Genomic DNA, 22,295 nt, shown 5'->3' with positions numbered 1-22,295 from the left:
AATCTTGAACCAGCTTGTACATCAACTTAGTAATGATAATGGAGTTCACATGTTTTGCTGCTCCAAGAAATTCAATAGTCAATAATGTAACATCTTCAACTGTAACAAATAAATATACTTAAACTTCTCCTTTTGTGTAAGTAAGCATAGCAAAACTTTAATTTCAAGGAGCTGATGATCAAAGAAGTCAAGGAACAGAATAAAGTTAAAGTCTTGTGTAGTTTTGTGCATTGGGAAGTACTTATATCAGTAGATACTGGACAGAATATTAAAACTTCATCAAAGGACAGTCTACAATACTGGGAGGTAAGGCAGAATGTACCATGATTTGACAAGGTTTGCACAAATGTGGAGATAACTGGCATAATGGCTGAAAAATGGAATAGCAAATCAAGAAGAACTGGATGCAGCTATGCAATAGCCGGTAAACATATGGGCCATTGCTATTAAATAGCTGGTAGACAACTAAGATGAAGTGTTGCCTATTGGGCCCCTGGATTTTGCAGGTGGCTCCTAGATTTACAGTAAATTGTAGCGGCCTCCGTAGTCTAGAGGTAACGTTCCCACCTCATGACTCATAGTACGCGGGTTCAAATACCCGGTGGAGGTCGTCGAATTTTTAAGGGCGGAAAAATTCAGGGAACAAGTCCTCCAGGAGGGACTTTAAGCCGTGGGTCCCATGTCGTAGCTTTACGGCACGTAAAAGAACCTCATATCTCCAAAGGAGGTCACCGAGTCAAATTATCGGACGTTTCCCGCCCAACAGCAGTCTCTAATACCTCTGGTAGATGGGGGAAGCATTATAGATACCTCTCAGCTAGTAGAGCCGGTCTCGCTGGCTGGGCGGGACTGATGGTAAGCACCAGTACCGGTAGGATATAGAGACTGGTAGAAATCATAGAGGGAAGCACAATGGACCAATACAGGTCTCAGTGCATGGGGAAACCCACCCTCTCCAATAACTAACTAACTAACTAACTAACTAACTACAGTAAATTGTACAGGTCTGGTAAAAATTGTTAAGGGTGGTACAAAAATTATCTGGCATTGCATGCTGCACTATTAAATTCAGGATGTGGAATTATCAAGTAAACAGTGGCCCACACTATCAAGCTTGCAATAAGGAGCAGCTTGTGTTTTATAATAATCCATGTGTAATCAAACATATAATATTCTAAGGTCCTTCCAGTTACCATTGAATGAAAATGCACAAATAATATTTTACTAATACACGCACATTATTTATATTTTACTAGTACAAACAGATCCAATAATTACTTAACAGCAAATTAAGTGCCCAATAATGAAACTAACATGAGTCATCATTAACTTATTCAACTGAAATATGAGTCATAATACTGATCTCACCAGTGTAATTTCTGAAAGAGTTATAATAAATTTAAAATATTTGTGACAAAGCTAGGAATCAAATGATGTTCATTAATAACTTAATCAGTCTGTAAATGTGATATTTGTATTATCAAGATTATTTCTTGTAACTGTTCATCTAAACTTATCACAACAATTTAATTAAGCAGTATTATTTCTTGAATGACAATACAGTGTCCTTGATGATTCTGATTGCATCATGCAGTTGAGATTCTGTGATGACGAGAGGAGGGGCCAGTCTTATTATGTCCCCATGGGTGGGCTTTGCCAACAGTCCATTCTCCATCAATTTTACACATACATCCCATGCATCAAACTCTGAAAAATACATTCAAATTGTTACCTCTGCAGAGCTTCTTGATTACTCATTATTTGATTGTTACATTTTGAAAGAATGAAGACAATCTTAAGAGAGTGGCACACATGTTAGCTATTATAACTGCAGACTGTAACTTAAATATCTTAAATATAATTAAAGTTTGTCTTTTAAAAGAAAACAACCTGTAAAGTAAATAAATAAAAAAGTAAAGCTATCCCTGTACCAGGCTGTGAAGGCCCAAAGGGTTGTGAGATGTTGAGGGTCCCACATTATCAAGACAACTGGCTCATAGATGACAGTAAGGTTGTCAGCCTTATGCGCTGGCCACACTTTACTCCCCAGGAAAATTATTTAACTAATTCCTGGTACTCATTGCTGTTAGAGGCTGAGTAAACCCCAGGGCCTAGTGCGGCTGGAAGGATTAGGTCAGATAAAAAATTAGTACTCATGATAACGCAACTAAACAGGCAAATCTCTTTAACTGTCTGTGTCATAATATCTCTGTATTTCAGAGCAAGAATTCAAAAATTGAAGTAGCAAATTTAATCATATGTATGGGACAGTAAGAAAAGTGTTAAATAAAGAGGCAATGAAAGTTAAAGATAAAATTGTATAAAACTATGGCCATCCCAACATTAACATCACTAAAGTATGAACACTGAAGAAGAAATAATAATAACATTAAAAAAAAAAAAAGACAGAAATTTCGGTAATGAAATTTCTCAGACTGTTGCTGCAGAAACATTAACAGACAAAATTAGGAATACAAATTTAAATAATGAGATTAGGAATTACAGAAATAACTGGACATCAGGTAAACAAGATGGCACCTCATCATATATTTAGAAGAATTATGTATATACCTAAAGGAAAGGGACTCATTGAAAGTCCAGAACTATGATGAAAGGATCAATCTATTCACTGAGATGGAATGAACAGACATGAATGCCCAAACTGTGACATAGATGATGTTTAAACACAGTACTAAAATATTCAGCAATTTCAAGAATATTTTCCTTCTCATCCTTCTTCAGGCACTGCAGTCCATGATAAACCCTGGCCTCTTAAGATTTCTCACCATTGGTTCTGATACTGTAACTTTTATCTCCAATTTCTAATGCCCATTATCTCGGAATCTTTTTCAACTGAATCCAGCCACCTGATACCATGCCTGCCTACTTGTTGCATACCCTCTCATTTATGTAGAGCTAATTTCTTGCAAGGGTTCTGCTTCTGCATTCTAAAAAGGTATTCCAGCCATTGCTTTCAGTATATATCTGGTTCATTATATAAGTTATGAAGTTCATGGATATACCTTGATCTCCATATTCCATTTTCCTTGACTGGGCCACAGATTCTTCTAAATACCCTTCTTTGAAAGATTTGGAGCATATTTTCCTCCTTCCTTTTCAGGGACCAACTTTCACATTCTTAAGTAAGTATGCATTTTATATAATGCACACATTGTCTGTCTCCTTAAATAAAGTGAATATAATTGTTTCCTTTTAACCCATAACTAGCTCGATTTGCTATTAAAATTCTGTTTTATTTCAATAGTGATGTTATCTTCTGTCAGAGTAGATCCAAGATATTTCAAATCTCTCACCCTTTCAAATTCCTGGTCATCCACTTTAAGCATTCTTGAATTAGATTGTATTTTGGTTACTTCCATGTATTTAGTTTTTTGCATAATGATTGTTAAGTCCCATTTCCTTCACTGCTTTACTGAGGTTTGTAATTGATTTCTTGAGCACACCCATGGTTCTCCCCACTAATAAAAGTCATCTGCATATGCAAGTGTCCGGACTGTTTTGTTATATACTGTTCGTTTAGTTTCTATCCTCAAATCTCTGACTAACTCTAATGCTGTGTTAGGCCTCTCTCTGCCTTAGGCCCAGTGATGTTCCAAATGGTTCTGATAGATTATTCTTCACATTATCTCTACTTTTTACATGTTCCAAAGTTATTCTTATGAGTCCAATTAACTACTTGGGTATTTTAAACTCATTCATAGCCTCAAGTAATTTCTCCCTGTTTATGGTGTCACAGGAGGCTTTGAAATCTATGAAGAGGTGAAATGTGATGACTCCATATTCCAGTATTTTTTTTATTTTCAGAATCTGCCTCATTAACTGTACCTGATTGTTGATTCACCTACTCAGAAGCCACAATGATAGTAACCTAGTATATTCTCCACATACCCTTGTAACTGTTCATATAGAATATTAGAGAATATTTTATATCCCACATTTAACAGCATCTTACCCCTGTTAACTGCTGAACTGCTATTGATGCCCTTTCTTGTAGATAGAGCATATAAGTCCTTCTTCCACTGTTCAGGGATAACTTCAGCTTTCCATATTAGACATGTCACTTTACAGGGAATTATATCCAGTACAGTTCTTTTTACCTTAAATACAGTTTAAATACCTTAAATGTAGTTCAGCTATTATATTATCAGGTCTAGACAATCTATTATTTTGTTAACTTTTCTGTTGCATCCTAGATATCTTCTATAGTTGAGCATTCATTCCATTTCGAATTGCTTCTACATTATTAGTTTCATTTTCTGTTCCCTTTCTCATAAAACATACTTCAATTTCTGATCATCACAGTAAATTATGAGAATACTGTTTCCACACATTCATTATCGCTGGGCTTTTGCTTACAATCAGTCGATTACTCTCTCTGCATGCTTTAATGTGTGGGGTAAAATCCTTCCTAATATCATTTACTAGCTGATAAAATCTTCTACTCCCCTTTGTGTACAGAGGTTTTCAGCTTCTTTTCTCTGTTCTTCATGGAATGTCCTTTTTTCCCCCCTTTAAGTATTCACTTTTATATTCTTCTCATTTCCTCACACCGTTCTTCAGCCCCTATTGTGTAGTGTTTTTGTATAATCCTATAATAGGCTTCATTCTTACTTTTAGTGGCTTCTTTACACTCAACATCATACCATAAATTTCTTTTAGTTCTTTCTATTTTACAAATAATTGCAGCTGCAGTTCCTGTAATTATGTGTTGTAGTATCTGCCGATAATGTTATTCTTACCAAACTTACAAATTATGAACATATTCCTGTTTAATCCCAGGTCTTTTTAACCGGTCTCTATCATCTTTGTTACTCTTTTCCTTGTCCTTTCTCACGTATACCAGCTATGCAGCCTCTTAACCCAGCTATTATTAGATAATGATTAGTATTAACATTAGCTCCTTTAACACTTAGAGAACATCTAATATATTTGTGAGATGTTGCTGATCAATTAGTACATGAACTATCTAGTTAACTATTCTACTATCTGGTGATCTTCATGTTGCTTTATCTATACTTTTTAGTGGAAACATCGTTCCACCTATCATCATTCTTTGTTGGGCTGCAAAATTTAGGAGCTGCTCTCCATTAAAATTCCTTTCATCATGTAAGCTGTGGCATCCCACAAATGTTTTAGCCCAGCTCTTGTTTCAAACCTTAGTATTAAAATCACCTGTAACAATCTTTATGTCATATTAGGGACACTGGATGTATGTTCTCTCTAATTGCTCATAAATTTGCTCCTTTTCTTGGATGTAAATTCACATAGTCAGGTAGATGTTTACCAGTGTTATGTGAATGGGCAAGTCAATCAATCAGACATTCAATGCCAAAAGCAGATAGGTTGAGCAATCTAGCAAGCAGGCTTGCTTGCTTCTCATCCCAGAAGACAGTATTCTTCATTGACCCTGCCATGGGAATATTAAATCTCGTATTCAACAATTTGTTTATAGCCGAGCTTTTAGTTGGAAAAAAACAGAAGCGGTATATTTTCTGAAACTTGTATAAGCTTGAAAACACCAGAATACCTTTATTTATGACGATTGCATTTAGTAGACCTTTCCCTCTCACACAGGAAATCACGTCCTTTGGTAGCTGAGAAAGCTCAGAGCGGAGAATAATGCCAAGACTCTCTGCATTTTGTGCTAACTTTTCTTCTTCCAGGACTTCAACAGCAGCTATTGCCACCTTACTCCCAAGAGGATTGCCTCCATATGTGGAGCCATGTTCTCCTGGTTTGATGCACAACATTACCTCATCATCTGCCAGTACTGCTGACACCTGTTGACAAGCATGTATCTTGAATACTTATTAAGCACTTGAAAGATTTAATATGGCCTCTCTTACTGAAGGCAAGTGATTATTTTGCAAAGGTGTTCTATTTATTTTAATGATATCCACAATTTAAGCCATTTGGGATCAATTCTGAAATACATCTCATTGTGATAACTCACAAAGATTACGAATTTTATACCTTGAAAGTTCAAATAAAGTATCTCATTTCCATTTGTTGGTCTGAAAATATTGTCTCTACCCACTTTGGCACTGAAATCTCAAAACAACATTTTCATGTGGTACTTAGAGAATTTACTGAATACACGTTCTAGTTCCTCACAGAAGCTGTCCTTTGTATCATCAGTTTTGTCTTCTGATGGGGCATGAATATTCAAAACAACGATATCACACCAGAAACCTGTTAGTATATATGCATGAAACTGTATCACTAACAAATCCTATGCTTGTAACTGCTGATATGATTTTCTTATGTACAAAAAATCTTGTCCCTAATTCATGACTCTCATTTTACTTTCCATAGAAAAATTTATGATCGCCTGCTGGTTCGGTGCCACTCCTGTCCCATCTGGCCTGTACTCCCTCTAAATCTAACTTATGTTTTACTGTTCCTCATACAACTGTTGTTAATGAATCTGCCTCTTTACCTTCCATGTGCCAAATCTCATATCCATTTTTTCTGCTTATGTCATTCCAAAGAATCCATCCACATCCAAGGCCCTGTATAACATTTCATAAGAAAGTGATTTTTTACTGTGAGGATTTGTTAGCCCCATGCCAAACCTGGAGGGCCCCAGCCCATGACAGCATACTTAATACATTTGCAGCTACCCTCCACATCTGCAGGCTCTCTCCTCTAGCTGCAACTTGAAGATGTGCCAAGCCATGGAGAGAAAGGACTCAGTGAACATACATAAATCTTCAACTAATTTTATTTTTCCTGTGTCTTATTATTTAATCAAAATTACTTTCCACATCTGATATCTTATGTGCATAAAGCTAATGTATTTCATGTTCTTATAGAGAAAATGTATAAAACGTTTAGTAAAATAATGTAGAAATTGATAGTCATTGTCTGATTTCTTGGTATAACAATGTTTCTCAATCAATGGGACATGACCCAGTGCCAGGACTTGACAATCAGCTGGGCAGTACATGAGGCCTCAAAAGTGAGAACTTTAATTAATATGGTACCAAAATGTATAGAATTGTATAAATACACTTGTTGGAAAAAAAATAGAAAGAAAAAGAAAAGAGCATTGTTTTAAGGTGTTACAACTACGATTTTTTGATAAAATGGTTGGTGGGATACAAGATGCAAAGATGGGAATTGCTGAAGTGTAGAAATGCTTACGTAAAAACATTCACGTTTCAAGAAATCTGACACTCCAGCTCCCATAGCTGCAGTAGCAACCAGTGAATTTGCAAGGTGTTTTACAGTTAATAATCCTGCCAGATACATTTCTTCAGTGGTCATTGCCGTGGATGATGGATCTTTATTCTTTCTTAAGAAGTCTGAATATTTTTAAGTCAATCCACATTTCTGTTTTAACTTATCTCATTGTTCCTTCAAACTGTTAAACAAAAATCGACTTCCCGGGATTTCCTCATTTTACTCATTTACATACACCTGTATTGGTCTGCTAGTATTCTTACATCGTCTAGTTCCTACATATTGGAATACTGGTTTTTTAATAATATGTAATGCCGTTATATACTCTAGTTCTCCAAGATCCACCTTAATTCTATGCTTCAATCATTGTGCTACATACTCACCGGAAACACTCCTCCAGATAAGGCTTTGCCAAGAATTAGGATATCTGGCCGAACATTCTCATGATCAACTGCCAACCGCTTTCCAGTGCGTCCAAGCCCAGTCTGTATCTCATCAGCTATCCACAACACCTGATACTTGCTGCATAGTTCTCGTACCCCATGCAAGTATCCATGATCTGGCACAACTACACCTGCTTCTCCTTGGATGGGCTCTACCATAAAGGCGCAGACTGTGGGGTCCTTCAGGGCCTCCTACATTACGCAGAATTCAATTAATTTGGATTCTTGGCCCAATTGTACAGTGAAAAGATTAACTCTTGAGATGATGGAAAATATTACACCATCCAAGTTATCCATCATGCTAAATGGCTAAAATTATTACATAAAAGTATCGGTATGTAATATGTATTAGAGCATGTATTCATTATAGATTTAAATTTTACATTGTATAAATGGTGACAGGATATAACCTAACTGTAAATAAAGAAGATTGTTGAAGTATAGGAACAAATCTGGAGAAATATCCTGTTCATTGTTTAAGTCAATGAGATTCCACATATAATAATATGAAGAAGCAACAAATTCAAAGTTCGCTTCTGTAATATCTGTATTAGCAATAAGCAAAGATGTTCAATGAAGAATGCATGTGGAATCTCAAACACACATTGGAAAATACATATATTCTAATTTGAAGTAAACTTTTCCACTCATAATTCTGGAATTAATACACAAGAAGAGAAGTGTCATTACCATCATAATTTCCAGGGTTAGTCAAGTCAGAGATTTACTGATAAAAAGTTAATGTTGTTAACAAATTGCTATAATGTTCAGGTTAGCCCATTTGCTCTACATCCAGGTCTTGACATAAATCCCAGTCCAGAGCATAAATGAACCTAACCAAGGTTCTTCTTAATTTTTCTCAGTCACTCTAGGTAACTTTTGGGTTTCGTGTCATTGTCAATTATCTTGTCAGTGGAAACTAAGAAGCTGATGATTTTTTAATAAACGAACCAAGAAAAAAGCTGCTGCCATGTTTCTTTGCAGAGTACTAAGTGAATGACAGAACAAAACTTACATCTAAAGCTTCAAGGTTATTGTAAGGTATGATGACAAAACCAGGCATAAAGGGTCCAAAACCTTCATAACTGCTTGGATCGGTAGAACTGGAAATAGCAGACAATGTTCGACCCCAGAAGTTTCCTTCAACAAAAACGATTTTTGCCTGATTCTTTGGTATTTGTTTCTTAGCATAACCCCATTTTCTGGCAAGCTTGCATGCAGTCTCACCACCTTCAACACCTGCAGAGAAGAGACAGTTATGTTAATAACGAAATTACACTCATATGTGTCAGGTTTAAGTTTCAAATATATGTATTTGTAACTGAGCTGTCTTTTTTCTTCTGCTGGTCTAAGTTAATTATTAATGTTAATTTAAAATTAAACGTGTAACATCTGAACATAAAATGAAAATTCCATCCAGTTTCAAAAGCAGTTAATGCAAAGGCTATACTGTTTCATTATATTCTCCCCAGTCTCCATCAAAATTGTGTTTTATTTTTGTCCCCTATCTCCATGGCATGGCGAATCCTTAGGTTTTGGACTGAGGAAATGGCCTACAGATATGGAGGGTAGGTGTGAATATACTGAATAAGGAGTTGCAGATAGCTGGTCCTCCATCTTGGGGGTTGGGTAGAGGTCTAACACCTCCTAATTGTAAAAGTAGCGTGTTACAGAATCTTACATAGTGCCCGTGATTTGGACAGAGTCTTTGAAATCATGTAAGCAGTGCAAAATAGGCATGATGAGATTTGTAACATGAAATGTCAGGAGTCCATAAGTACAGGTATAGGTCAATTTCACTGAAAACAGTTGAAAGTGAATTATCAAAGTGTAAGCTGAATTTAATGGTAGTATTGAAGTTCAGATGGGACAATGGTGGCATTCAGAATATGATGCTTCTTTTATTTCAACTTCACAATAACATATTTAAAAAAAAAAATGTTTTCCAGGGGAGTAAAGCGCGGCCGGTGCGTAAGGCTGACAACCTTACTGCCATCTGTGAGTCGACTGTCTAGATAATGTGGGACTCTCAACGTCTCACAACCCTATGGGCCTTCGCGGTCTGTTATAGGGATATAAAAAAAATGTTTAACTAGCATAAATCTTGGTAAAATTTCAGTGGGAAATTTAAAACATAAAGTGTTAATATATGAAACCTGATAAAATAACAATATGCAATAGGTAGTGCTGCAACCTGGAAGAAAAGCTTTCAGCAAAAATTGTCTATAAAAAACTTCATCAGAAATTTCTAATCTCTGTTTTTCTTCAACTTGCAAAATTTTCTGTTAAAAAATGTAATTAATTCATTCAATTCCATTTACTCCATTTTGGAACACAGGGCTTCCACGAAGCATCTCCAATGGACTCTGTTCCCAGCCAGGCTCTTGACCTCTCAAGATCTTTCCTGCTTTTCGGGCCTCTTCTTCAACAGTTCTCCGCCAGGTTGTTCTTGGTCTGCCTCTCCTTCACTGCCCCTGGGGATTCCAGTCCAGAGCTTACCTCTCTATTGCACTCTGATCTTTACGTAGTGTGTGTCCTATCCATTTCCACTTCCTTCTTTTTATTGCTGTGGGTACTGGTTCTTTCTTTACTAGTTTTCATAGGTTTTCATTTGTAACAACCATTGGCCAAAAGATGCGAATGATTCTTCTTAAACATTTATTGATAAATACCTGCAGGATGTTTGTAACTAAAAAAAATGTAAAGATAAAGCTATTCCTGTCACAGGCCATGGAGGCCCATATGGTTGTGAGTGGTTGGGGCTCCCACATTCTCTAGAGAATCAGTTTACTGGGAGTGGTAAGTTTGTCAGCTTTGTGCATTGGCTGGCCAGCCTTTATCCCCAGGAAGGTTCATGGTACCAGTTTCTGTTACAGGCTGAGTCAACCCCAGGGATGCAATGCTGCTGGAAGAATTAGGTCAATTGAAAAAACCAATGACTTCATCAGGAATAGAACCTGTGACCTTCCGGGTTGTTGCACAGTGTCTCAACCAACTATGCTACTGCATGCCCAGCAACATTGTCTAGTTAACCATTAACCTATATAGGTGCATTCCTTCCTTTTATAACTTGAACTATAACAGTCAATGGATGAATGATCTGGCTTTCAGACACAAAATAAACTCTCACGGACACTATGAATTTCTGTAATACCTGTTACTGCTACAGTGACTCCATACACTTTTACCAGTGTACATTATGTAATTTTCCCTTGTATTAATACATATCTGATAATTATTCTTAATGCTCTCAGATAAAACAAGTGGGTGGAACATTAATTTGTATAATTACACCTCCAAACCTATCTAACCCTATACTGATATAAACTTGGAAACACTTTCACGATGTGTTTAAAAGATTAAAGGGAACAAAATAGAAAGGTAGAAACATGACTAGCTGGAAGAAAACGTATGAAGTTGCAAATTTTTAAAAGAACTTAAAATCAAGAAGCCACACTATTTCCAAAATTACATATGTATGGATAGCAAACTGTTAAAAAATCTCCTATATTTAATATCCTCAAGAGCAGGAAAAAGAATACTGTCACAATAGATGTTGTAAGCATATTCCCATAGATGTTTCCTTCAGCATTCATTCCATTTAAAAAATTCCACATGGGTGACATTGATACAGTTTTAATCATTCTTCCAAAAAATCCATTCATGCCATGATGGACAATTTTTCAAGAAACTGAAAAAGGATACAAAGCAATTTGTGCAACTGTATGATATCATCTGATGCAGAAAACCTTATCTTGAAACATCTCCACACAGGCTACAGTCTACTTCATAGTATGTGCAACAACACACATATCAGTATGTGTCAACCCCCTAGGATTTGATATATAGAGATGACTAAGTTGGTGCAGTGGAGTAAAGAAAGTCTTTATAAAGAACTAAGTTTTAGTTGAGGAAAACCTTACCTGTATTCATAGGCAGCACTTTGTCATAGCCAAATAAACGGGTAATGAACTCCTCATACTCTCCAAGGACATCTGAATAGAAAGCACGAGATGTGAGAGTAAGGACCTCAGCTTGTTGCTTCAATGCAGAAACAATCTTCGGGTGACAGTGACCTTGGTTCACAGATGAATATGCACTCAAAAAGTCGTAGTACTTCTTCCCTTCTACATCCCACATGAATACACCTAAATAATTAAAACCATTGCAATAAAATATTTTTTTATTTTAGCAAAGAAGCTTGTACAAGTTCAGCAACATTTTCACATATATCCAGCCATGCACTGACATACACATACACACACACACAGACATAACATGCACTCAAATATGTAAACACATATTAACTTAGTCATAATTGCCAATGAAAGGATGTTTGTAGACCAAATAATATGTGATAATATTTTAAATAACTACAGTGGAGACAAGTGAAGAATTCCCACAGATCATTCTTCACTCCATCTACCCTCTCTTCCTGTGTTCCCCTTTCTCTACCCCCATGCTTGCACTCCTTTGGATTACTTGTTCAGCAGTGTTAAATGACGACTGCCAGTAGGAAGGCCCTCCCTTCCTAGCAACTCTTTTATCACCCCCACCCATGAGAATTCTTTGTCTGGCTTAGCTATAACTAACTACATGGAGCAGAGTCCTTGAGGAGCCAACAGTCACTCTGCTGTTCCCTCGATTTCTTACCTTTGATGGAACCTGAAGGTTCATTACCATGTTCAAACTAATCCACAACTGGTTCCATATATAACCAGACAAACATAGTCCATGTATTACACCTTATATCTGATGTATGATTTAATATTTTATTCCATCTATGCTCAGATTTTCCAACTGGTCTCTTCCCTATTGGTTCTCTTACTAAAATGTTTGAAATGCTGAAGAAACTACCGAAGTTATTTTCAATGTGAAGAGAAAACAAGATTGATTGTATAGTCATATAAAGAATTCTGTACTTTCCACATTTGAATTCTTATAGCTCTATAGGCAGCTGGACTTATATATGATTCACATGTTAAACTGATTGAGTTGAAATCTGTAGTCCCACCAGAGCAGACAAAACACATCGTAAAATGAGGCACTTGCAAAACAATTAATATCAAATAATACTACACCTATACCATGGGCCTCCAAGCAGTTTACTATACGTATCCAAGTCTTGAATATACCGCTATATGTCCACTGGAATATAACATACACATTACAACTAACTTCATATTTCATATTTCATATTTATTTTGCATTCATACTGTTACAACTGCAACACTTGAACAAGTCAACTCACTAAATACATCATTGTTAAAATAATATGAAATATCACATGAAGAGTCTTTAACCATACTTTATTACATAACTTTCGTTTTATAATAATTTTATAATTCATTCTATTTTTATACCTTGTATTTTATAGTGTAACAGTTGTCATGTATCCAGCTCTACTGTCACAATGAAATTGCAGTTCAATAATGCGTGAATATAGTAACCATGTATTTTGCCTGATGATGGCTTTAAAAGCCGAAACATGTAGCTAAGGTAATGTTGACCTTGACTGTTATGTTGTTGTGTTGCGACAGACTCCAATAAAGAATTGTATGCAACAGAATGCATGAAATGAAAATTGTTTTCAGAGATCGTTGGCTTGCAAAGAGTCTGAAATAAAGTTATAGTCATCATATGAGATTAATTTTTGTAAAAGTCATGAAGTAGAAAAGGCAACTGCCTGAACAGAGTGCTGTATCCTGATACATGTGTTGACTTGTGCAAAAAACATTATGGTACTGTAGTTGGTGCTTGCAACTTTCCCATTTTCAATCACCAGACTTGGCCCCCTTCCATGTCCTCTCATAATGAGGAAGAAAGATCACCTGTAGCAGAAATACTTCCTAGATATCTCAGAAATACTCAGTGGCATTAAAAAATGCTTATATGTATTTCTCAGTATCTGCTATAATGTTTCTTAAAATCGCTAGGCTTCATTTCAAGGTTAAATTTTTAAGTATACCTTTGCCACGACAAAGTGCTGCAGGAAGTGGATGGTAATTATGGGCACCATATTTCTCTTCTCTGTCAAACACTTCTTTGGAAGTTATTTGGACAGATGGACCGGGCTCTTCTTTTGAAAACATTCTGAGATCTAAATAAACGAATTCATACATTAATTACAACTACGGAGTTAATAATTGAAGAAACAGTGAAAATTATGTTACAATGTTTTGTAAGAAACAGTTTAATATATTATTTAATAAACAAGCTTTAGTAAAATATACCTGTTATTTGTTCAGATCACAGTTATAAATGAAGTGAATCAAATAACTAAAAGAACCAGCAAGCATTCCCCCCCCCCCCATTTTTCATGGTGTGGTAACAAAGCAATGAAATTAATTTTGTAATGCGAGGACTGGGAATACTGTGATGCCGAGACAACTATGAGATGATAGCTACATCCCTCCTTTACCTTCAGTTCAAGTCTGAGCTTGCTGACATGTATTCGTTCATTCATTTATTGTATATTCCATAAATCCATATACATAGATATAGAACCAGTCACATAGTTATTGTAGTACAATACAATTATAAATATATATGTACAGTTTATAATCATAATAGATAAAAAAACATGTGTTAAATTTACAGTCTTACATCACTATTCATAAAATTATGCAATATTAAAATTGTTTATGTTATTATCCTTATTTCTAGGCAAATTTGTTACTAAAGAATTCATCACATGTATAAAGAGAGTTTTGCAATAAAAATGTTGTCAACTGAATTTTAAAAATTTTCAAGTCATTAGACATGGATTTCATTTTTGGTGGCAAATGATTAAAGATCTTTACCCCCATGTAACATATTCCTTTTTGGAATTGTGTTAGACTAGTATATATGTTAGTTCTGTTTTCTTGTAGATATATGTTTTGTTACAGCTTTACAGAAATGGAGAAGCATAATCTCGAGCAAGTTTCGTGTCAAACTGGAGGATGGCGCTAACGATACATATGAAAAGATTCAGAGAGCGTTTTGTAATGTTCTGCATCATGTGCACAAGACTTTTGGTAGCACAAAGAATTCGCAAATTGGCGAGAAACGGCGGCTGAACCACGATCTGGACGCCCCACCTCTGTGAGAACAAGCACAAATGACAACAGTGTGAGGGTTTTCATTCATCAAAATAGACGTTTGACAATTCGAATTATAACAAATTAACATAATATTAATTAATGTACTGTCCACCAAATTGTTACGCAAGATTTTATTATGATAAATGTGTGTGCAAAGATGGTTCCAGAAAATCTGAATGACGATCAAAAAGCGGATCGAAACGAAATGTCGAGAGAAATGCTTGAACGGCTCGAATCTGAACCAGATTTCCTTAATCTGCTCACAACACGCGACGAAAATCGGTTTTTCGAATATGACCCTGAAACCAAGATGGAGAGTGAGGAACGGCATATGCCAGTCTCCAATACACAAGAAATCTCGCGTCACCAAATGATCAAGGTAGATCAAGACAATGATCACCATTTCTTTTTCGATTCTTGCGGTGTAATTCATAAAGAACTTGTACCACCTGGTGCTAGAGTGAATCACAAATATTATCGTGAATCCTGGATCGTCTGAGAAAGAGGGTGATGCGAGTTCAAATGGAAATTGCAGACGATTGGATCCTTCGAGTTTCGTCACAACAACGCGTCCGCACATCCTGCAGTGTCACTTCGTGAATTTCTGGCGATAAGTGCATTCCCATGCTTCCGTAGGCTCCTTATTGTTCATATTTGTCACCCTGTTATTTCTACTTGTTCCCAAAATTAAAATCGAGAGTCAAGGGCTATCGTTTTCAAACACTTGACAGAGTTCAGAAGGCTGTAACTGACGCCATCAAGACCCTACGAGAAGCTGATTTCCAATCTTGCTATGAGGCATGTAAATCCGCTGGGCCAAATGTGTTGCATCAGATGGATCTTGTTCCGAAGGGGACATTGTTGATTTAGACGAATACGAACGAATTGTTGATTTAGACATGTATATACACATATACATACTTGTGCGCGCGTGCCTGCGTGTCAGCCATGATAAACGTAACATAGCATTTCTCAGGACACCAAACAAAGTAAAAAACAAAGAATTACTTATCACAAGGCTTTAGGAGGAATGTCTCATGGGTTCTTAAAAGAAATGCTGTCTAAAACACAAGTAGGCTATCACATAACTCTGCAAGCATACGAGTATTTGGACGTGTAACTGAAGTTAGAACATGTTTGGGAGCTTTGTAGTTTATTATATTACAGCCTTCTGGAATGCTGACTCCTCCTTGGGGTAAATTCTACCCTGATAATGGAGGCAGCATCTTCATCTGAAACACTGATACCCATTTACCAAACTACATGGCATCACATCCCAGTAGCCCGCAATCCTAATAACCTCTGCCATTAAGAATCTCACATATCACATAAGAAATCCATGACTGCATCATTTCTATGCATATAATAATTTCTAGGATTTAGGTAATGTCAGCGATTAATTTGACTTTAAATAAATCAAATATAGGAATGGAATGAAAGAGTGACTGGAAAATGAACGCAATATTTTACTTAGGAGTGGTAAAGGATGGAATAGCTAGAAATTTAAGAAAATATTTCCTGTACAGGTTTGTGCATCAAATATCCCAAACAGCGTGAAAAGACCTCATATAATGGTTTGTTCAGTAACATATGCAGATATGCCATGAAAAAATAAATTACCATTGTAAAATAGACTGAGACTATGTCGATTTAATGGAGTGCCTTTGCACTAAACGCAGTTCAATATATGGTCAAACAGAAACACAATGCGGTGTGAGGAAATGATTCTTTATAAATCAACTCCAATTACCATTGCAGAAAAGTTGACAGGCCACATGAAAATGAGGTTGAGCAGCCACCACACGGTTTCCAAGCCATGGCAGTCGAGAACTTAACATCTGTGCTAACGGCAGCTGCAATTAAAATTTGAAATAATTTCATCATTGCATTCTTCCCAGTTTTGTCTTCAGTTGGTTAAATCACAATAAAAAAGGTTTGAAAATAAGCTCCAGATCGAGAAGGCATGCGCTTCGCCCTGTACAATATACCTCATGTCGGCCTACTCTCCATGTACAAGTTGGGATCCCGTTAGGGTGATCGCTTAGCTAGGTACAGGATCCCATTTTATTTTATTTTATTTTTTTGTGAGTTTGCATAGCGAGCAGGTGTAGCGTAATCGGTATTGGGGTCAGAGTTTGAGTCCCGGCAGGGTCAAGAATTTTCTTTCCTCCAAGTCGTCTAGACCGGCTCTGTGACCCATTCAGCCTCCTATCCAATGGGTACTGCGGGTCTTTCCCCGGGGTTAAAGCGGCAGGGACGTGAAGCTGAAACTGTGGATCTACATCCACTTCCTCATACGTTGTCATAGTGTGCTTAATTAGTTAAGCAGAGGAACGACTTTACCTTTACCTTACCGTTGCATAGCAAAAATGAAAGGTGCGCCGAAAAGACAGGTGTGAAACAAATTGGTTAAATTTAGTTCGGTTCCTTTATGTTAACCTCAGTTATGTTAGGTCAGATTACGTTTTGTTCGATTAAATTGTACAAAATCTCGTTTTTATGTGAGCCAAAGAGAAAAGAGATACCCATGCCGTTTGTACACATTCCATTTTCTTCAATTTCTCTAAGGAAAGAGGAAACCTGAGAAGAGAAAAAATACTTGCATATCTTACTTATTTTCGATTGTTCTGTCGTTTTCAACACTCGAGAAAACACAAGGAAGGGATTTTGTAGGTACCAATCATAACAGAATGTGCCGACATAATAGTGCTTCCTAAATGTTTCGTTTGTTTCCTGTTCCTTGCGGGAGGAAACTTTTTACTTTGGGCACTTCCTAGCTGTCAGTTTACATACACATACAATAAACATCGTATGGGGATACTGTGTTTCATCTCAAGAGCAATTTTATGGATGTTCAGTGAAACTGATATAGCTGTACACTGTATTTGATTTGTTTCATTCTGGTCAGTCACACCGAACAGAACTATTTAGCTTTTACACTCTACATTGTATATTATGAAACGAACGTCCTTTCTGTAATAACTGGCCCATTATAACTCCTAACTTTTGAATGGGAATTAGTTCTTAGGCGCGTTCCAAATCCTACATAGTGACTTTTAAATTCCGTCTGTCTATGCTCAACAAGTGACCGAATTTTTACTAAATTTAACAATGAGGAGTTTTGATTCATCTGTCGACATTTTCCAGCTCTTGTTAAAATCGTCGAAATGATCTACGTGTATTTCTTCATGTATGTCGGAATGTAGAACGTAAGATTTAAAGAAAAATGAAGCACATGTTTTTTGTCAAATACACTTATAAAGCAAACCTTGCAGGTTTCGTAATAATAAGAAAGGAATCGTTACATTATACACGTATATAAATTTCCAGACTTCTATACTCCGAAATCAGTTATAGCTTTCCGAAGTCACACGAAAATTGCCGAAGTCCGTATAATAATCAAACGAAATTTCCTCCCACCTTAATTTACGTAAGTATATAAATACATATTAATTAAAATATAATTGATCATGCTGGCGAAGTCTCGTATTCTCGATCATAATAGATCACTACACACGAATAATTTCAGCAAAAGATCTCAATTAAGCGGACGAAAACAAAAATACTTCTTTATCTGTAATGCCACATATATTTATTTTACTCTCCGACTCTGCTTAATTTTAAGATATCTGATTAAATCTGCCATTACCATCGAGAATTCCGATGGCTTTTGTTAAGCCAGTACTCTCCTCCCTCCTCCAACAGAATATCTTTATCAAATTCACTCTAATATATTGAGGCAGACAGCTGTTTCGTGTATGGTTCTTGAGCCGATGCCGTTTTCTCTTCCACACTTCAGTACATGACAGATGATAGTACATAAAAACAGCCTGATAGAGAGTGACTTCTAGGCAGTTTGACCTGTGTCATGGTTCAAAAGAAGCAGCTGGTTGCGTGAACAAATAACAGTGGAAAATATCGCGCAAGCACTGAGGTAGTAAAATGATATATAAAACGCGATTCTTTCTCGTGATAAGAAATATTGGGCTCTTAACTTCAACGCAACAGGCCCTGCTGGAGATAAAATACTATCTTCTCCAGTTTTGTACCTCTTCATTCACTTGGGCAGATTCTGTTGGACTGACATCAATTCGGTTCAGAATGGTTCATTTATACTTTTCATTTACCTTACAATTAGAACCGGAATAGATTAGTAGCTAGGATGTGGGCTGGATGATAGAAAATTTGCTGTTAGATTCCCACACAGGGACAAGGGAGCCTTCTTTCTCTACGGCGTCCTGGCCGGCTCTGAGGCCCATCCTGCCTTCTAACAGAAGGGTACCGAGGGCTCTTTCCCAGGACGAAAAGTGTCTGAGTCGTGAAGCTGACCACTCACCTTCATCTAGTGCTGGGGTTAAGAATGTTTAGAACTACATGCTTGAGATGAGACAGGCCCATGTACTATAAACCAAAGAGCACCGGAGATGAATCCATTGTGGTCTGCTTCAAATTATTATCCTGGCATTAAGATCCTTAGCTTGCATGAAACTATGTCACTTGAAATACGGGCAGTTTTTCGGAAACAACTTTGCTAAAGGGAAACGGCGTGCTAGCATTACTGAGGGCATAAGCTAGTACAGCTTCTCAGTGCAGCTGAAAAGGAACAAGGCATTCCGGGCAGAACCCATAACGCCAGCTTTCCTATTGAACTGTCTTCCAGTTCCACAAATCTATTGCTGTTAATACTGACGACGGCGGTGAGTAGAGTTCAAAATCGAAAAAAAAAGAGGAAATACGAAATATTAACAATAAAAATTAAACAAAAACCAGCCTTAAACGGCATAAAGTTAAGTTTATAATAAATGGCTTCCGCCTACCTTGGAAAAATCCAATTGGTGACTATGGTTGATGTTATATTTTGATATCGCCAATGTACTCCTAAGTTCACAATCAAACAGTATGAAATTTACCTCAGAAGTTGCCGTGCTTGGCCGTGGATCGAATCCTATTCGTATCAGAAATCTTTATGACATATAATTATAAATATGTTACAGACTATATTATTATTCCACTGAGTAGAGATTCTCTCCACGTAAAATATATCGAATAACTTATAACTAACTTAAAAGTTTTGCGCCTTTGCAATGTTTATGGTTGTTTACTCGGAAACAATGTTTTATATATAATTCTTGAGAAAATTTATAATCCCAATTCATTGTAAAATTTCGTAACAATAATTCACACAGTTCATTAGGTATCGCATGAAGATTTCTCTACAAATTATAACCTTAACAAGAACTGCGTACTTGCGGATAATTTTTTACACCTCACAACGTACCATGTTTTTGCAGGAAACTGAATTGTGCAAGACTGACGTGTCCTAAAATTCCGTATCGTTCATATTAAATTTCTAAACAGCTGAGAAGCTGAAAGAGGGCCACGTACAATTTGGTCTTATACATCTACAGTTTTTCCTTCGGCAACACAAAATATGCTAAGAAAACTATAATTTATAGGCCACTAGGAAAATGCAGCCAGTTAAGTGGCTTCCTGTATTGTCTACGGTCATTATTTACTGCTTTCATCCATGAAGCAAATTAAGATTCGTCACAAAAATTGCCGTTATGTCATCACATTTTGCTTATATAATGCGCTTACAGAATATTAGGCTCAATGAAAAAGCACATTAAAAGCAAACTTATAGAAGGCTCCTCCAGAGACATTAACTGTATTCTTTCGCTTATTAAGAATACCAGTACACATTTACATTGCAAACTGAGCATCGGCTTATTAAATTATAAAAACATTAAAATGAAATGAGACATTATAATTATTACCTGGCCCTTATACAATGCAGATGACAACGAATCTGGGTATTTCGACGAACTGAAAGATACAGCCGAACTGACGAACTGACTCATCCGCTAGTGAAACCAGCAAACTAAATACCATAGTTCCACACCAATCATTGGCCAAAGTTCATGCGATACCCTTTTCTTTCAACGAGAGACGTCATTATTCTTTGAAAACTTAAAAACGCCATCTGTTTACAGCTATTAAGAATTAGACGATATGCCCATATTGACATTACGATGGCCATGTTTTCTGTTTCTACACAAATTTGTAATAAACTCAGAGCATGCGATATTATTTCGTTCAGCGGTTATGCAAAATAAAACGCATTTGAGATTCCACGATATTATCCACGTCTATGACACAATAGTGAAAAATGGTTGGCTTTCGGTAAACTGACATAACTGCAAATATTTTAGCATTTATGAATTACTGACTCTACGAGAGGCACCAAACTGAACTCCATATTAGGGTGAAACAGGCGTATCTCTCTCTCTCTCTCTCTTACCGTAACGAAATTAGATGGCGAAGTATCTGCATTTGCCAACTTTAGTAAGGGTCAATTCGACGTAGAAGCTGGTCAATTTTCCAACGCCAAGAACATTCGTAAAATAAGTATAGCACGGAGGCGGAAGAGCTCTTACATTTATTTGACCCTTATCGCATCTCTATTTTGAATCTTGCGGCCAATTCGTGGCTCCCATGTTCTCACGCTTCTTGTGTTTAATAATGAAACCTCGTTGAAGGAAACACAAAATGTGAAGTCTGTCAACAACTATGACCGCTATGGATTCGAAGGGGAGGAAGATTTTTGCGATACTGGCCCAACAAAACAGGAAAAGTGATCTGAGGAGAACTGCAATTGCAGTTTTAGAATAATTTTATTTCATTAATACACTGTCTACTCTAGCATGGCTTGTTGTGTGCGAACAGTAAATTAGACAAACATCTACAAATTTGTCCATCTTGTTTAACTTCTGGTGGATGAACGTTATTTATATTTTCAAGAATATATTGTTATTGGTCTTGTGTGTCTAAAATGCTTCTTTCGGACTCAGAGATCAACACAATATTTTGAATTTGAATCGCCCACCTGAAGAGGGTTATGTTTTATGAGCCCCACCCCTGGGACTTGAAAAAGTCTTGAAATATTTATAGTTCCCTCCACGCAACTATTCTTAGTGTTTTGTTTCACAAAGTGTCCAAAAAAAGAGCCGAGATAGCGCAGTCAGTACAGCGACTGGTTACGGGCTGAATGACCAAGGGGTTGGAGTTCGAGTTCCGCCGGGGGCAAAATTTTTTACTTTTCCATGTCGTTCAAACCGGCCGAGATAGCACAGCCGGTAGAACGACTGACTAAGGGCTGGGCGACTTCCACTCCCGGCATGGGCAAAATTTTTTACTTCTCCATGTCATCCAAACCGGCGCTGGGACCCACCCAGCCTCCTATCCAATGGGTACCGGCGGGCTCTTTCCCCGGGGATAAAGCGGCCGGGGTGTGAAGCTGACCACTCACCTCCAATTAGTGCAGAGGCCGAAAAAATGTGGGTCTGTACATCCGCTGCCCCATGCATCTTCATGGAGTAGTGCTTAATAAGCACAGGGTCAACTTTGCCTTTTTCTTTAATGTAAAAAACGAGCCATAAATATCGTAAAGATGCTTCAGAAAGCGCCTCAGCATATCCCATCAACCCTTTCATAAACTCTACACCTGGTTAGCCTCTTATTTTACTAATACTTTGTTGCTGCAAAAATATTATGACAGTAC

At 36.9% G+C, this 22,295-nt stretch overlaps 1 protein-coding gene across 3 annotated transcripts; it reads right to left on the bottom strand.

The window, feature by feature from the left end:
- Nucleotides 1-1,214: 1,214 nt before the first annotated feature.
- LOC111864616 (ornithine aminotransferase, mitochondrial) lies at nt 1,215-20,619 on the bottom strand. Of its 3 annotated transcripts, none has more exons than XM_023851984.2 (8): nt 20,512-20,619; nt 16,485-16,587; nt 13,618-13,749; nt 11,573-11,797; nt 8,665-8,888; nt 7,590-7,841; nt 5,549-5,801; nt 1,215-1,707 (listed from the first exon to the last, which is right to left on the bottom strand). In XM_023851984.2, exons 1-8 carry the CDS (start codon nt 20,593-20,595, stop codon nt 1,541-1,543), a joined length of 1,440 nt encoding a protein of 479 aa, XP_023707752.1. In that variant the 5' UTR covers nt 20,596-20,619; the 3' UTR covers nt 1,215-1,540. The 3 variants fall into 3 exon arrangements, with proteins under 3 accessions (XP_023707752.1, XP_033607395.1, XP_023707753.1); XM_033751504.1 differs by lacking the exon at nt 20,512-20,619 and adding an exon at nt 19,552-19,675; XM_023851985.2 differs by lacking the exon at nt 20,512-20,619 and adding an exon at nt 18,384-18,517.
- Nucleotides 20,620-22,295: the final 1,676 nt, after the last annotated feature.

The sequence above is a fragment of the Cryptotermes secundus genome, unplaced genomic scaffold (genome assembly GCF_002891405.2).
Source record: "Cryptotermes secundus unplaced genomic scaffold, Csec_1.0 scaffold7, whole genome shotgun sequence".
NCBI classification, from domain to species: domain Eukaryota; kingdom Metazoa; phylum Arthropoda; class Insecta; order Blattodea; family Kalotermitidae; genus Cryptotermes; species Cryptotermes secundus.
Note: the sequence above shows the minus strand (reverse complement) of the source record. Positions and strands in the feature narration are given on the sequence as shown.

Bases quoted from the DNA above. Each gene is read 5' to 3' on its own strand.
- LOC111864616 (XM_023851984.2), bottom strand. From the start codon at position 20,595: ATGAGTCAGTTCGTCAGTTCGGCTGTATCTTTCAGTTCGTCGAAATAC. The intron at 7,842-8,664 runs GTAAGTTTTGTT...TGCGTAATGTAG, and splicing joins ATAACCTTGAAGCTTTAGAT to GAGGCCCTGAAGGACCCCAC. The intron at 5,802-7,589 runs GTGAGTATGTAG...GCTTGTCAACAG, and splicing joins TATCTGGAGGAGTGTTTCCG to GTGTCAGCAGTACTGGCAGA.